Raw genomic sequence first — 15,113 nt, 5'->3', positions numbered from 1 at the left:
ACTGGTGTTGCCCCTCGGGGCAGGGGCCACGGGCACCGGGGGGCTCCTCCACCGGGGTTCTAGGTTCCCTTCCGGAGAGGCAGCGTGTGGGCGATCTCCGCACCGCCGTGGTCTCTCGCCTGCAAGAAGGACAACACGGAGGGGAAAAAAAAAAAAGAAAAATCTCATTCTCTTGCCTCTGCTCCCATGAGCAACCCTCCAGCCAGCCCCGCTGGCGTTACCCTCAGCTGGCATCACGTACGCGCATTTCAGCCCACCGTATCACAAGGGGTTTTTGTTGTGGTTTTTTTTTAAGCATCTCCAGCAAGAGTAAAGTGTGTCAGGCCCATTATGAGGTCCCTGACGGACTAGAAGAGCACGTAACAGTATTTTGACGGAGCAGTTCAGAAAGGGCTGAAAACAAGGAGGGGAAGAAGAGGCCTCCAAAAAAGTAAAATTTTGTGCTTGCCAAAAGGGATTCATAACTAGATCAGCATTTTCAAACGGATGAAGTTTGATGTCACAGAGGCAGCTAAAAGAAGAAAAACTGAATTCTTGCGCAGGTCTGTCAAATGCTAAGTCGGCTTCTCCCCCCCCACCTTGTCATGTTCCTTTTATTTTTTTTAGCCAATTTTCATGAATAATTACCATGTTGAAAAAAATAGCAGGGATATTCTAAAATCAAGTGAAATTAAAGATAACATCATGAATAAGTGGGAGCCTGCAGCTCCCGAGAAAAGCTTTAAAATGACATTTAGAACATCACTGTCGGAACAATGCAGTTTACAATCCTGATCCTAAAACAACATGGCAAGATTAATCTTACATAAATGCATTATCCTTAAGCTAAAGTCTTGATGAAGTGAAACAGACCATTTTAAATTAATGCAACATAAAATACGGCACCCATGTAAAATCCAAGCAAGTTTCAAGCTGTGCCTATGGCAGCCCTCGAAACAGCTAAAGAAAGCCCAGCTCTGGTTGACATAATGTATTAAGTGCATCTCTTTTGTTAATAGATTTAGAAAATTCCTAATTAAACCTGGCCTGAGATTCATGACATTTACCAGTCAAATTTTGGTTTAAGTCGGAGAGATTTGCAACAAAATTAAAGAAAAAAAAAGCTACTGTAGAGACCGCAGTATATTTGAAATGTAGGAAACAGTAACTGAATGAGAGATGTGATAAAACTTCCTTAGTTGGATGCTGAAATTTTCTGCAGTAAACCAAGAAAGATGCTTTACATTTTTGCGCGGCTGCATCATGCCTGAGAGACAGAGCCACAATTCCAGGAGGAGGCATTCATCATTAAAACGTCTCGTATCGAACCAGCTCCACGTACTCGGGGGAGTGCAGCGAGGTTTAGCCCAGCCAGGGGAGGAGGCAGGGAGAGAGGGGAGAGGATGGCAGGCTCCTTGCCCCAGTTTCCCTGGGTAAGAACTGAAAAAAGGGGTGCAATTAGGGGCGCTTCTGGGGGATGGATAGCCTGTGGGGTGCTGGGTGGCGGAGGCATGCCTTGAGGGTTTGAACACCGCTCGGCCATGGGCAACACAGCACAGGGGGACCCATGAAAAGGTCAATCCATCCTTCCCACCTGGCAGGGAGGTGCCGAGGGACTGGGAGTGGCGAGTGGGTGTCCGGGCCCCTCTGATGCAGGGCTGTGCTCCAATTCTTCACCTGAGCTTCATCCATGACAAAACCCAGCCAGCAGCTCACTCCCTTGTGCTCACCCCGAGCCCAGGGGGGCAGCCAGATTTTGAACCAGCTGATACACAGCTGCAGTGAATTCTTCCTGAAGTGAAAGGTTTACCATTTTTAAAAGTAGGGTTTCTTCACCACTAGCATTTTAAAGACAAAAAGCAACATAAGTGAAACCTATAACTTCCATGCCAAAAGTTGCTTCCAAATCAACTTCTTGGGCTTTTTACCAGTTAACCTCAAAAAAATCAGTTTGTGTGCATGTTAATATATGGGAAACGGATTATCGCATGAAATAAACTGCAGTAATAGTCGTGGAGCATAGATAACGCCCCAGTTTGCTGGCAAGGGGAAAGTGCTGGGGCAAGAACTGCAGCTGCTAATCCTGTCTCTAATGCTCATAAACTAACAGACACACCGTACATGCACATTACTCAGATACTGCTACAGCAGCCTCCATGATTTCTTGATTGTTTGCATTATAATCTCCATATGTATGAACGAGACAAATTAGGTTGCCATTTATTTGTTCATTATCTATTATTTTGATTAATGGAATTCTTGCTCTCAGAATAACTATTTAAAAATAACATTTGCAATAATGAGGACCAAACTATTAATCATGATCTTTAGAAGAAACTCTGCAAGGAGCTGGGGCAAGACATTTCATATGAACAAATGTCATAAATAGGACTTCCAACAAACTGAGCTAAAACTGCAAATGAAAAAAAAGAAGAAACAATCCAAAACTCAACCAAACTCGGACACCACTGGTTTAAGTAACTTTTAGGTTTTTTATTATTTTTCTTCTCCCCCTCTCTCCAAAGTTGCTTTGGGACAAACGGGGCTGTAGTGTTGCTGGACTTTAAAAACACTAAAGGTAACAGAAGCCCACAGCCTTTCCCCCAAGCTCCTTTACAATGTACGTGCAATATATATAGTGTTTTCTCCATAGTTCTTTCCAATCTGTGCCCCCTCAATTCCGACTATTCACTTCTATGCTATCTCAAGCGTTGAACACCACAAGAAATATTTTAAAATACTCATAGCAGAGAAAATTAAGGTCTATGGACTTCTTAATGAAGGTGGTTTACCACGGTCACACAGGACCTACTGTGTACCTCTCTCTTCAGTGAATGAGGCCCAAGAATTCCAGTGTTCACAGCTGCTCCACAGAAGAGACCATCGCGGTCTTCTGGCACAGGGAAAGTTTCAGCCAGAAATACTCATGCAAACAGTTTGGTTTTTTTCTGGGCTGTAGCTTTTAATTGATTTTCTGTGTGTAAAAGGGTGGCTTTTTGGAGAGGGCAGAGGTTGGAGTTTTGCTCATTACATTTGCACAAAAGGTGGGGCGGACTTGGTGTCTCTGGCCTCAGCACTGCAAATACACTTCCCGTGTACGTACTGTCAATTAGAGAGAACTCTTCCTCATTGCTGACCAGTAAATCACATCTTTTGAACACCCAATTACTTGTCCTTTTACATTTTTAGAGCTTATTGTTTGACACAGCATTGACAGAGGATAAATTGTATTCCTAAAGCAGGCCAAGTTTTTTATATGTTGTTAAAGATGCAGCAGCAGAAGTTAAACACAAGGCACAGGTATGAGAAGTTGCTGCCACTCCTGTCACCATTTCGCAAAAGCAGGCTAGAGACTGACTCCCGTGCTACTGAGTGTACTTGGGAATTGGGCTTCTGCCTGCAATGCTGCAGCATCAGGCAGCCTCTCTGAAACAGAGACACTGAAAAGGAGAGCTCTACTTTGAGAACTGCAGCAGCTTGGAGACACACGCGCTTGCAGGGACCCTTCTGAAGGGGAGCCAGCTTTTGTCTTACTGTGTACAAGCAATTGGGAGTGTGTTCCCTGAACTCATGCCTACCAAATCAGTTCTTTGGATGCTGCTTAGTGTATTCGAAATAAAGATACATATTCATTGTGGATAAGCAAGCTTAATTATGGATATATTGGGATATTTAGCATTTATAAAAATATTCAGAATATTCAGTACGTTTAATATGGCAGGATTTCAAGAGAATCTACATGACTTTACATAGATTGTATTGACTTGGGCTATGTAATGAGCATTTGTTGTCCTTTAGACAAAGAAGAGTAGGAAATAGTCCAGGGTTCACGGGAAACTAATTTGATGTAAAAATGTAGGGGTTTTTTTAAAGTGTCCAGATACAAGTAAGAAACCACAATAAATAAAGAAGAAAAATAACATCTTATTTCCTACATTTTGTTAATATTTCATTGGGGCTGATAACAAAGCATTAAACACAGCCCAGTGCTAACATTATTAAAGCTGGGTGTGTATGATCTTCTTTACACGCCCCTATAGGTGTCCTACTTTTCAGTGATGCCGAACACTGGCATACCTTGGTGGTTCACTCCTCTAAAGTAGGCTTCCTATTTAGACACCTAAATATAGATCTAGCTGGCTCATTTTTGAAAAAGCCTGGCTGTAGACCCTATTTTTAACATGTGGAATTAGAATTATTCTGTGATAAAACTGCTATATAATGTGGCACTATTGTAACCTACTATGCTGGGAAATTTCAAAAGCCCTACCTAAAATTCTTTCATAAAGGAAACCTTCAGAGATGATCCGGTTGACTACTGAAGGGAATGGGGGAACTGTGAAATACTAGTGTTAATATTTTTATTCTTCAGCAGACTACTCAGGGGAAGATATTTTACCTGTGAGTAGGAAACATTATGTAAAGTGAATCATTTCCACTTAGCATTAAAAAAACCCTTTCATTCTCAAGCTACCTCACATGCTAACTATTGTTTCTTGCTCGGAGCATGTGCGTGGCACTTCTGTAACTCGAACTGACTTTTCACCATAAACTCTCATGAATAGATCTGTCCCCAATTAAGAAATGAAATGAAGACACAGAGTGACAATGTTTAAAGTGCGAAACTGTAATGTTACCAGAATGCTGCAGGCACCGTTCTCTCAGTGCAAACTCATTTCTGTGCTTCTAAAGGCCCCTACAGGTGCAGGTAGAAATGAGCATATTCCCTCTCTAACGCCCAGGCACTGTGCAGGTGGAGGCTTCTGGGGGAGCGCAAAGCCCACTCACGATGAGAACAAGTGAAACGGCCGACACCTGAACCATCCTAACCCACACAGCTGCCAACAAGCTGAGACAAAGGCTGATACTGAGAAGCAAACAAGACAAAACAAAAGGAACGATCTCCTAGATAAGTGATCATACGACAGTTTCTGTGGAAGAAATCTTGACTGGCAAGAGACGAAGTGATTCATGAAGCTAGTCCCTACCCCGTATTCTGCTGTACTGAGAGATGCTGTAATTTAATCAAGCACTTTGGAGACAGACTGACATGGACTGAGACTGCAAGAGCAAGCTACATTTGCCATGGAAGAAGTTAGTCAATAAATTCTGCCATGGCAGTAGTTTACAAAGACAAGATTATGAGTAAATTTATTGTGCAGTAATATAACCCGAATTACAAAGAGTCTAGATGTGGATTGAACTGCCACAGCTCTTTTCAGACAGATACAGCCACTTCAGAATTTTTTTTGAAATATATTTCCAACACTGATCTTGTCTTTCAGAGGAGAAAAGCTCAGATGCCTTCAGAATCCTATCTCAACTATGCATGAGCTAAAACCATGAGCATCAGAAACTGAAAGAGCACTTTAAAGACACTTAAGTTTGCTAAATCTGCATTACCAGGCCAATAAGAACCAAAGAATAGTTGAACTAGCTTGCAGAGCTGCAGTGTTTCTCTGTCATATACTTCTACCAAGAGGTATGTACCTATATGATTTTATTAGATAAGCATTATAACGAGAGTACTTCCATCTTATTCTCCAACTATAAGATAACTTTGCTGCTCCTGTCCCACAAAAGCAAAGCAAACATTGCCCACAACAACTATTGAAGTGCTATGCCATTTTGAAAACTTCATGAGGAGAACTGGTAGCCACTTCTACGCCATGACGGCAACTCAGATACTCCTGTGAAGTGGCTGGGTTCCCCAGGTAGCCTTTGGGCCAGGAAGATGCAAGTGCAAGAGAGAAGGTCTTAAGAGCCTCGGTGAAGGGTGAAGCATATGAACAATGCGATGTCGTCGTGCTCAGTGAGGAGGTTTACTGAGCCAGTAGAAAAAAACTTCTAAAATTCACAAAAGTGAGACTCGAATGGAGATGCCTTCTCAAAGCTTGGCCAAAAAACATCTGCCATCGTTTAGTAAGAGATGAGAGGACAGAAAAAGTGCTGTAGTCAAAATTAAACTAAAAACATTGACGTCCTTGCCCATGGCAGGAGGGTGAGAACTAGATGATCTTTAAGGTCCCTTCCAACTCAAACCCTTCTACAACAGGAAAAGTGAGTGCTGCTGGAGGCTGTTTCACAATGAAAGCCAACTGCCCATGAGAAAGTGTGCCCTGAAACCCACCTGCCAAGCGGGAAGATGGAGTGGAAAGGTCCAGGTTAGGACACTGGTCTCCAAAGATGTAAGAGGTGAAACAAATTCAGTTTAATGGTTTTCTATGTAGCAGCTTTGTCATGTACAATTCAGAGTGCTGTGAATTGTTTTTTAAGACTGGAAACTGCATACTTGAAATGGGAAAGCACACTGCCACACAGAGTCCACAGGAACTGGAGGATGAGAGCATTTCAAAGGGCCAGATACTGCATATTAGGGTATGAAGGCTCTTCAGAAAAATACACACTAAGCCTTACTTGTATTGTTGTAGCAGAAAAGACGTTAGTTGTAAAAGAAAATTATTTCTAGGGATTCTTTACGTACTATCTCACTACTACATATCACTCTGCATTACTGAGTTACCTATCCCACTCAGTCCCCAGTAAGCCGGTAACATGTTTATTTAAACACTAACTACCTGCTTCACAATTAACTGACTCTCCATATAACAGACTTTGATAAAATGCTTAAAAAATTCAAGAGCTAAGAATCAAGTGACACCATTATCATTTATACATGTTATAAAACAGTCAGCACTTTAGTGATGAGTATCACTGTGCAACTTTTTCCCAGCTACCATATTAAAACCCAAACATCCAATTAATTGTAAAACATACTTGTTTTGGGGCATCTGCGGAGGTGGTGTGAACTTCAGTACCTCGGAGTCCATTAGACTCAAATACCACTGTGGGAACAAGGGGGCTTGTTAACAGATGAACATTCAAGCTTCGTTAGTGTGTGTACATTATTTGAGACCATTACAGATTAACCACATTCAAAAAAAGACACCAGCTACTAGCCTGTGGCCGGAAAATACCAATTTACCGTAACACTTACTGTAAGAGAGTGTGCTAATGGCAGCCTAGGGCCACTGCCCTTTTTAATTCAGACTTCGGCGCTGAAGAAAGCAATCACTGACAACATTAATTATCAGTGTATGTGTAAAGGGACCCTCTTCTTGCATTACTTACCATTTGGCCTCTGTCATTTTGCATCAGACTGGCTTATGTATGCATCATTCACACTTTTCAGGAGGAACCCGCTAGTCTCACTTTCTCATGCAATGCTCAGGAGGTCTCGCAACACGGGTGGCTTTAGCCTCCTACAGCCTCAACCACAGACTGTGCCAGGTTAAAAACGGGAAATCCGTACCAGCCATTTTAGGCCTGACTGGTCTGCGGAAAAATCTCGTTTCCCACAAAAATGCTCCTGTCAACAGCAACGATGAGGCAAAACAAAGCCTTATGTTGTGCTGAAAGGGGTACTTTGATTTCAATTTGTGCTGGTGGCAACAGAATTCATTAGCATATTCATTTCTGAGTACCCTACTCTCTAATTAAAATAAAACATTTGCAAACAGACTTATCTTAAATGCATTGCAATTTTATGGAGTTCGGGTGGGGATCAGGTAAGCAATATCCAGAGAACAAGAGCAATAGTCATAAAAATAAAAAACCTGTCTATTAGATTTAGGTACTGGAATTACTTAGGTTAACACAGTATGCGAAATCTAATTCTTGGCGTTTTGTTAGCTGGATCTGAAAGCAGGCAAGTGGGAAAGGGAAAAAGCAAGAGCAAGCGTGGAAAGGTACCTGCGTGGGACCTCTGATGAGTCCTGAGGTGACTGGGTTGGGTAAAGCATTTTCCACATTCTCTGCAGACGCAGTCTCCTTGGCGTGTTTGTGTCCTGAGCATCCCTGTAGTGGGGAGGGAGGGAGAGAGGAAGGGAGGGAGGAGGGGGTGGGAGGGAGAGGAGAGAGGAAAGTTGAGAAGAAAACATTATGCCAGAAGAAAACATCATTAGTATGTCTAATGTGTCATTATGTGAGGCTACCTTCAGGCCCTGGATGACAACTGTCAGCCTTCATCTAGGCAGTGGCTGACAGGCCAGGCACACACAGGACTGCAAGAATGCATAAATTACATTGAATTAAAAAATGCTCCCCATGATGTGCCCGCACCAGGACTGGCATGTCAGGTGTGCGCTTTTCAGAGCAGCTGGATCCACTTCTCAGCCATCACCCAGCTTTGTCAAGCAGTACATCAGGCAAATCAAAGTGACTCCAGCGTGGCGGAGACAAGTCACATGGATAATAGGAAGTGAGTAGGACCAGAGCCCGACTGTCCCCCCCGGGCGGCAATACCTCAGAGACAAATGCAGAGCGAGCGGAGCCATCACAGACTGATCAAACCTTTCGCCCCTGCATACCTGCCTGCCGGTGCTGCTTTGACCCCGGACCTCTGAGGCACAGACGAAAGACATCTGTGAATGAAAGTGTCATTCCGGACATTTTGAGCTGGTAGCAGCACAGCAGCCTTCCCCCAGCCCTGGGTAAACATGTTTTCTAGGCCATTAGCATTTGTGGAAAACCGCTCAAACCTCTCCTTTTTCTCCAAAGGTCAGTTTACAGCATCTGACTTAAAGGGCTGGTCTTTGTCTTTTTGTTGCTGATCAAAAAAGACACATTTGACTTTTATTGGGCTTTTTTTATTATTATTAAAAAAAATAATAATGTTTGAACATCATCTCTTCTATTTTGGTAAAACGCCCTCCTTGGAAGGAAAGACTGGATGTTTCCATTTGCCACTGGAATACTTTGGCTTTTAAAGAAATTCTCAGGGGGTTGTCAGTGGAAATGAAGTTTCAGTTTTCTCTCATTTTTTTCTCCCCTGTTACAGCATTTAAAAAGAGTAAAACTGTGAACAAAAAAGTGGCAACAAAAAACCCCAAAACCACGACTGAGAAAGTCAACTGCAGGATGCCAGAGGGCTCATCGGGTGCACAAACGATACACCTGAAAATGAATGGAAAATGGGCTGCCCTTTACTCTGCTGGTACGGCATCAAGTGTCCTGCAATGGTTTTTACCACAGCATATACTGAAAAGGAATGTCTGGCTGCAAAAAAAGCCACTACTCACAAATTGTTTTCTCTTTTAATAATAGCACCTCCTGCAGATGGCAGCACAGTCTGCATAATGTACCTGAACACGCTCCCAACAATTAAATTCCTGGGAGTCAAACACGAGATCACGATTTAGGGACAAATCCAGCTCATGTACACCCCACGATGCACACACAATAATAAAAAAAGAAAAAAATCACATAAATTTCAATGAGAGCTTCACCTTACTATAATGAGCCAGATTTGCCTTGTAAGGCAAAGACTAGAACAGATTTTCTGGTCTGTTACTAGCATTTTCCCCTCACTGGCCAGAACTACAGCTGCAAGCTGGAAAGCAAAGCCAGGCAAAGTGTGTTGAGGGACCAAACATGGCCTTTGCCCAGATGTGACCTTTGCCAGAGAGCTGTGCTGTCCACCAGACAGGCAGGGACAGGCGGAGCAGGGCTCTGCTACTGGCAGAGTGATTCTTGTGGAGCCCCGACAGACCTAGGCTGGTTTTTTGCCGCCTCTGGAAAGATATATAATCCCTCTATACCCCAAATCTCCCTCTCAAAAGGTGAACATGCTTGTCTTCACCAGCCCTTACAGGCCTGAGCCGAAAGCCATTGTGGAAGTGCTGCTCCCACTTGAGTGGCACGTGAGGGAAGGCTGAGGATGCTGTTGTAAATTGATGTACCCTGTACAAACCCTGAAGGCTTAGGATTTTCATCTAAGCCCAAGGAGTGGCTTAGGACTTTCATCTAACCTGTCCCTGGCACTCACTTTATGGCAGTTATTTAAAAAACAGGTGGAAAAAATGGATTGCTTCCAGGTATATTTGCCATTGGTTTTGCATTTCCTAAGGAACACCATAAGGCTTTTGATAGTTCAGAGCTTTGAGGGACGGGCATCACTGCTGCAAGGCAATACCCTTATGAGTTATCACTCCGGTTATCCTGTATGTGTACACAAAGAGGTGGATGACTACAGGTGTTGGCAAATTAAGGTAAATGAACATGACTATCTGAATGGGAGCTCCTGCAAAACCAATGCTCAAAGCTGGTCTCAAAGGATAGTGCATCTGCTGCCATAACCCATTCTTTCCTAATATGGTGATTCATGTAAATATCATCAATAAAATAAATAACCACTATTAAATATTACAATAAGATTCTCTCTACAAGCATTTGGGAAGATCAGACAGTGTGAAACAAACATAGCCTAAGCACAGCAAGCTTTGTGTTTGCAGCTGTATCACAACAGTACATACAACAATTCTCTTTTTATTCTTCACTGGAAGAAACACAAATGTTAAAGACAGGATCCCAGAAATAAACCCAGTCACTCTAAAGGAAGTTGAATACTGCACTGTAACACACTAAAATATTCTAGTGTGATCCAAGATGAGGTCATATACCAAACATCCAAGTAAAGTGCGTTGGGAACATTCAACTGGGGAAAAAACGCGACAAGCAGTATACCTAAGTGGGATTTTTGGTTGTCCTTTATGTCATGATTGCCATACTCGTACTGCCATATTAAGACTAAATTGTATGATGCATATGGACTCAGAGGGCTCACTCTAGGGTTGTGTGTTTTTTCAGACAAAGTCCTTTTACCTTCCTCTATTCACAATTGGTAGGATCTCATTCCTTTTGCCTGCAGCAGCTGTTTATTTTAGTGCTATGAAAAACAGCCATCATGCCAATTGGTTTGGAGAACCATCAACAACCTGGAAGTTGTATATAAAATGAAGACAAGCTACATAAAAAAAAGGAGGTTTCAAATTCTGAAAACTTGATTGCCGTAAAACACTTGGAAGGAAAGAATAGATTTCAAAGGAGAGATAGGCACTAAATAACTTCCAGTTAAAGTGTCTCTGGAAATCACCGGCCAGCAAAAACATGTTGGCAGTAAAATCCCTCTTCTAAACAGCTGGTAAACACAGACCTCCTTGGAAGCCCTGCCCATCCTTTATTTTGCCCCAGTGGTCCTCATGGTTTTTCTGGTGCCTGCATTTACTGAGTTCCTGGTTTTTACTGTTTCTCTTCAACCCTCTTAAGACGGCTGGGAGCAGACTGGATCAGTAAGATTTCTCTGAGGAGGTTGACACGATGTAGTATTAAGTAACATCAAAAGAGGGCATCCACATGAAGGTATCCCAAGTTGATGGTGAAATGGTTAACCGGTATTTAGAGAAGAAAGCAGGCAGGGAGAAACTTGACACGTTTCTAGGTACAGCAATGGCAAAAGCGAAGTCAGAAGAACAAAAACCAGGAACACCGACCTTGCAGTTTTAGAAACCGAGTATGTCCTCCTCTGCTTCCTTAACAAAAACCAGGAGCCTGGTATTAGTTAAAATCATCATGCAGCCTCTAACGATCTGCAAAATCCTCTTCTCAATAAATAGCAGCGAGCTCCTATGTAGCATTATTTTTTAAATGATTGAGTAAAACTAGCAATGGAGTGGCTGAATGGTGCACCTCATGGACTATTTCAGATAGATTTTGCCTTCCCGTCTGCTCCAAAAGGCCTTCTACCAAGATCTGACCAAACACCATGGCTCCTTAATCGCCTCACAGCTGCCACAGTGGTCAACCTGCACACACCTTCTGGGCAATAGACCATAGCTGTCTTTAGACTAACAGCTTTAAAATGTCCTGGTTTTCATTCCACTTGCCGAATGGGACGACAAGCTCCACTTCACACATGCTTTTGACAAAACAGAGAGCATTACGTCAGGTGAGGACGCAGAACACCGATTTGGAACATGTGCTCTTTCCGCACAGAGTTCAGTTCTTGCACAACTACAGAGAAGAAGCATATTTAAAAATGATATGATGGTTTACAAATGGTGAGAGGTGGGACTAGGGCTCCCGTTCTTCCCCCCTACACACACCCTCCCCCCCATCTCAAGAGTAATAAATCAATATGCTTTTCAGTTTCCACTGAGACAAACTGTTTGTGACAGATCATCAGAAGAGTATGGTTTCAAAAGCAAATATATAGGTTTCATTTTTTTTCCTTTCCTCTTTTTAAACGGCTGTTGACTAGCAAGAGACAGAAGGAAAGTTCTGATACTTTTGTAGTCTCTGCACTTTTAAATGGGCTATTTGCACAACTTTCCTGTTTATGTGAATTCACAGGCACGTATTTGGCCCTATCTCTTTTTAATTATACAAATAGATCAAATGAATAATTTGAAAAATACGATGGCAGTCTTTGATACGGACAAGAAAGATCTTAAGACTTTTGTCAAGAAAGACAAAGGACACTGACAAGTGATTATCTCGCTGTTGTTGGAAGACTTGTTTGCAGACAAAATTGAACAAAACCTCCAAAATAACAATACAGAAAAGCCCCAGAGGATGTTTATTTTGCCTGAAGCAAAAAGAGGAGGATGTATGCCAGCACGAACATATCAGGGGGATCTCTGTATGACAGCACATCTGTGTAACTTTAGCCTGCTTGAAGTGAGGGGACAAAGAAACAACAATACTCCAGGTGGAACCAGATACATTTAACCTGCAACAGAAATGTCACAAAGTGCATGAGGGGGGATGCTGCAATGTTAGAGACCGGTAAACAAACCTACTCAAGCCTATCCAGAAATGATAAAAACAATGAACTTGTAATCCCAACTGTTAAAGGGAGAGAAAGGAAGAAACTGTGAAACAGCGTGTCATGGCTCCGAGCGAAGCAGGAACAAGCAAGCTGCGTCCTCAGCTGTGGAAGGGTTTGTGAGAACCTTACCTGTGTGATCCAGGACAGGGCTGTTGGCACCACAGGTTTGGTACAACGACGCAAGGTCCTTTGGAATGTATGTTTTAAAGATATTTAAAACATCCAAACGTTTCTCCTGCCCGTCTGATCCTAGATCCTGCTTGCTGGAGTGTAAAGCCGGAGGAACTCCCACGGCGCTAGGCTGAGGCTGCAGCAGCGGACTCGGTCGTGCTACCGCTGTGCAGTTTGCCAATGTCCTCATCTCACTCCCAGCCTTCACAAGAGACTCCCTCTGAGGCACCGATGGCTCTTCGTGTTTCATGTACTGCTCACTTTTGCACAGAGGATGATACTGTGTCGGTGGACTGAATTTGGCCTTCACAGAGTCAGACGCACAGTGCTTACCTGGAGGGGCAAAGCTAGTACTTCCTTGGGCAAGCATGTACTTTTCCACTTGCTTACTGTTGGAGGGCTGTGTGCTAGGCCTCGATATGACCGTCTGAGTAGGCGTTATGCCTCTGCAATAGGCTCCCATTTGCATAAGTTTGGAATTTGCTTCGTATTTACTTTTTTGTTGTGCTGCTATGCTGTATTGCTCCTGTGAATGGTTTAACTTGGGCTGTCTGTACCCATCCAGACCTGATAAGCGTGGACCACAGTGGCCGAAGGCATGACCGTCCTTCGACTGATGCGTGCTCCCAGACTTTGCAGTCATTCCAGCAGAGAGCGAGCTGCTTTTGGACCCTGGCAATGCACTTGGCACTTGAGTGCGTGTAAATCTGGCAATGGGCAAAGGCTGGCATTCCTTACCACCGAGAACGGGAGGGGGGCCAGTACGCCCGCTCCTCGCCAGAAAGACCAGGTTGTTTTTAATACTCTTGAATCCGTTCTGTTGAACCCAAGGGGGGACCATTGAGTTACAGCTGATTTTGTGCAAAATTCTTTTGTGCATCCACAGGACTTCAGGGTAGTAGGTCTTGTGACTGCAGAAAGGACACGGGTAGACAATTAAAGCAGCCTGCAAGGATGTACTCAGATTTTTATTGCATGAATTATCCCTTGTTGATTTTTCACTCAAATCGAGTGGAGCTACATTGTGAGCTTCAGCACCTTTTTCTATCAGAGGATGCTCCCTGTGCAAGTCTAGCAAATTTTCTCTAGCGCGACCAGCCTGCACTTCGAGTGATGCTTTCAAGTCCATGACCATGTGTGAAGACATCTGGGCCATACCCGAAGCAAAACCAGCAATGCGACTGGAGCACGGAAGCCCTTGGCTGTAGTGAAATGCTGGCATCTTCATGTCTGCAGAAGCTTTTAGATCTTGGTATTTCGAAAAGGGCTCCTTGATGACACTTTCCAGTGTTGACACCAGGGCAGGAATCTCTGGTTTAGACTCCCTGGCCTCATTTTCTCTGGCGTTGCAGCTTCCCAGCTTCGGCAGTTCATCCAACTGAGATGTCAGCATCGGGGTTTCCTCTTCAGAAAAGTTGCAGTGGTATGGCTTTTCATCTGAATGGGACAAACAAACAAACAAACATTGTTGTCATTTTATGCAGAAAGGAGCCCAAAAGACAGAGCAGAACTCAAGATTAGAATAAGCTAGCGGGAGAAAAACCAAACTTTGGTATTAGTATCATAATGACATGCTACAGACGAAATGTACTGTATAAGCAAGAAAATCTTGAAATAAGACACAACAGTTCAATTTACTTTTAAAGATGACTGTGAAGTCTGGAGAAACTCTCTAATGCTGCACGTTCATGACATTTTGAAGAAAGAACAATTCAATAACATACCCGTGTTAAAATTCTGGGACTGTGAGAAAAATAAACAAATATGCAACCATTTAATGCTTTAACAAAAGCAAAGATAATGGAGCCAGATAAGACTGACCTAGTTAAAGGTCTGTCAGTGCTTCCATCACAAGCCCCTACTTTCAAAGGGTTTATAACTCAGCAATAAAAATTGGCTCCGCATGGAAATCAAGCATATAAGCAGGTACAGCATACAGAATAAATTGCTCACTTAAGAGGGACTTCTGCAGTGGGCAAGGATAAAAAATGAGTTATGGAGGATGTAAATTTTGAATTTTCTATCCATTAGTTTAAAGCAGACACATTTTTTTTAATATACATTTACATCTGAGTCAAACTTGAGGAAAACTTTATGACTGCTCGATCCACTGAGAGATAAGGAATTCTACATTTTCAGCCATTTAGATTGCAGAATTCAAACCAGACACTTGCTTCTTGTCATTTTCTTCTTCGCTTCTCAGCTCTCCAGAGTAAATTTTTCTACCTAACACATGTCCTGGATAGGGAACATACTGGGCAGTAATTAAAGCCGTTTAGGACGCAAGCGAAGAGTA

General features: G+C 42.9%; 1 protein-coding gene across 1 annotated transcript; it reads right to left on the bottom strand.

Moving 5' to 3' along the window:
- Positions 1-59: 59 nt before the first annotated feature.
- LOC104281418 (zinc finger protein 516-like) lies at positions 60-14,254 on the bottom strand (the record flags this gene model as incomplete). The annotated part of the gene is made up of 4 exons (XM_009879404.1): positions 60-119; positions 6,757-6,824; positions 7,732-7,836; positions 12,776-14,254. Coding segments are annotated over 4 exons (1,712 nt in total), but the record flags the coding sequence as incomplete, so codon positions are not given.
- Between the last annotated feature and the right edge of the window lie 859 nt (positions 14,255-15,113).

This window comes from Apaloderma vittatum, unplaced genomic scaffold (assembly GCF_000703405.1).
Source record: "Apaloderma vittatum isolate BGI_N311 unplaced genomic scaffold, ASM70340v1 scaffold17212, whole genome shotgun sequence".
Taxonomy (NCBI): Eukaryota; Metazoa; Chordata; class Aves; order Trogoniformes; family Trogonidae; genus Apaloderma; species Apaloderma vittatum.
The sequence above is the reverse complement of the archived record's forward strand: the minus strand, read 5'-3'. Positions and strand labels throughout refer to the sequence as shown.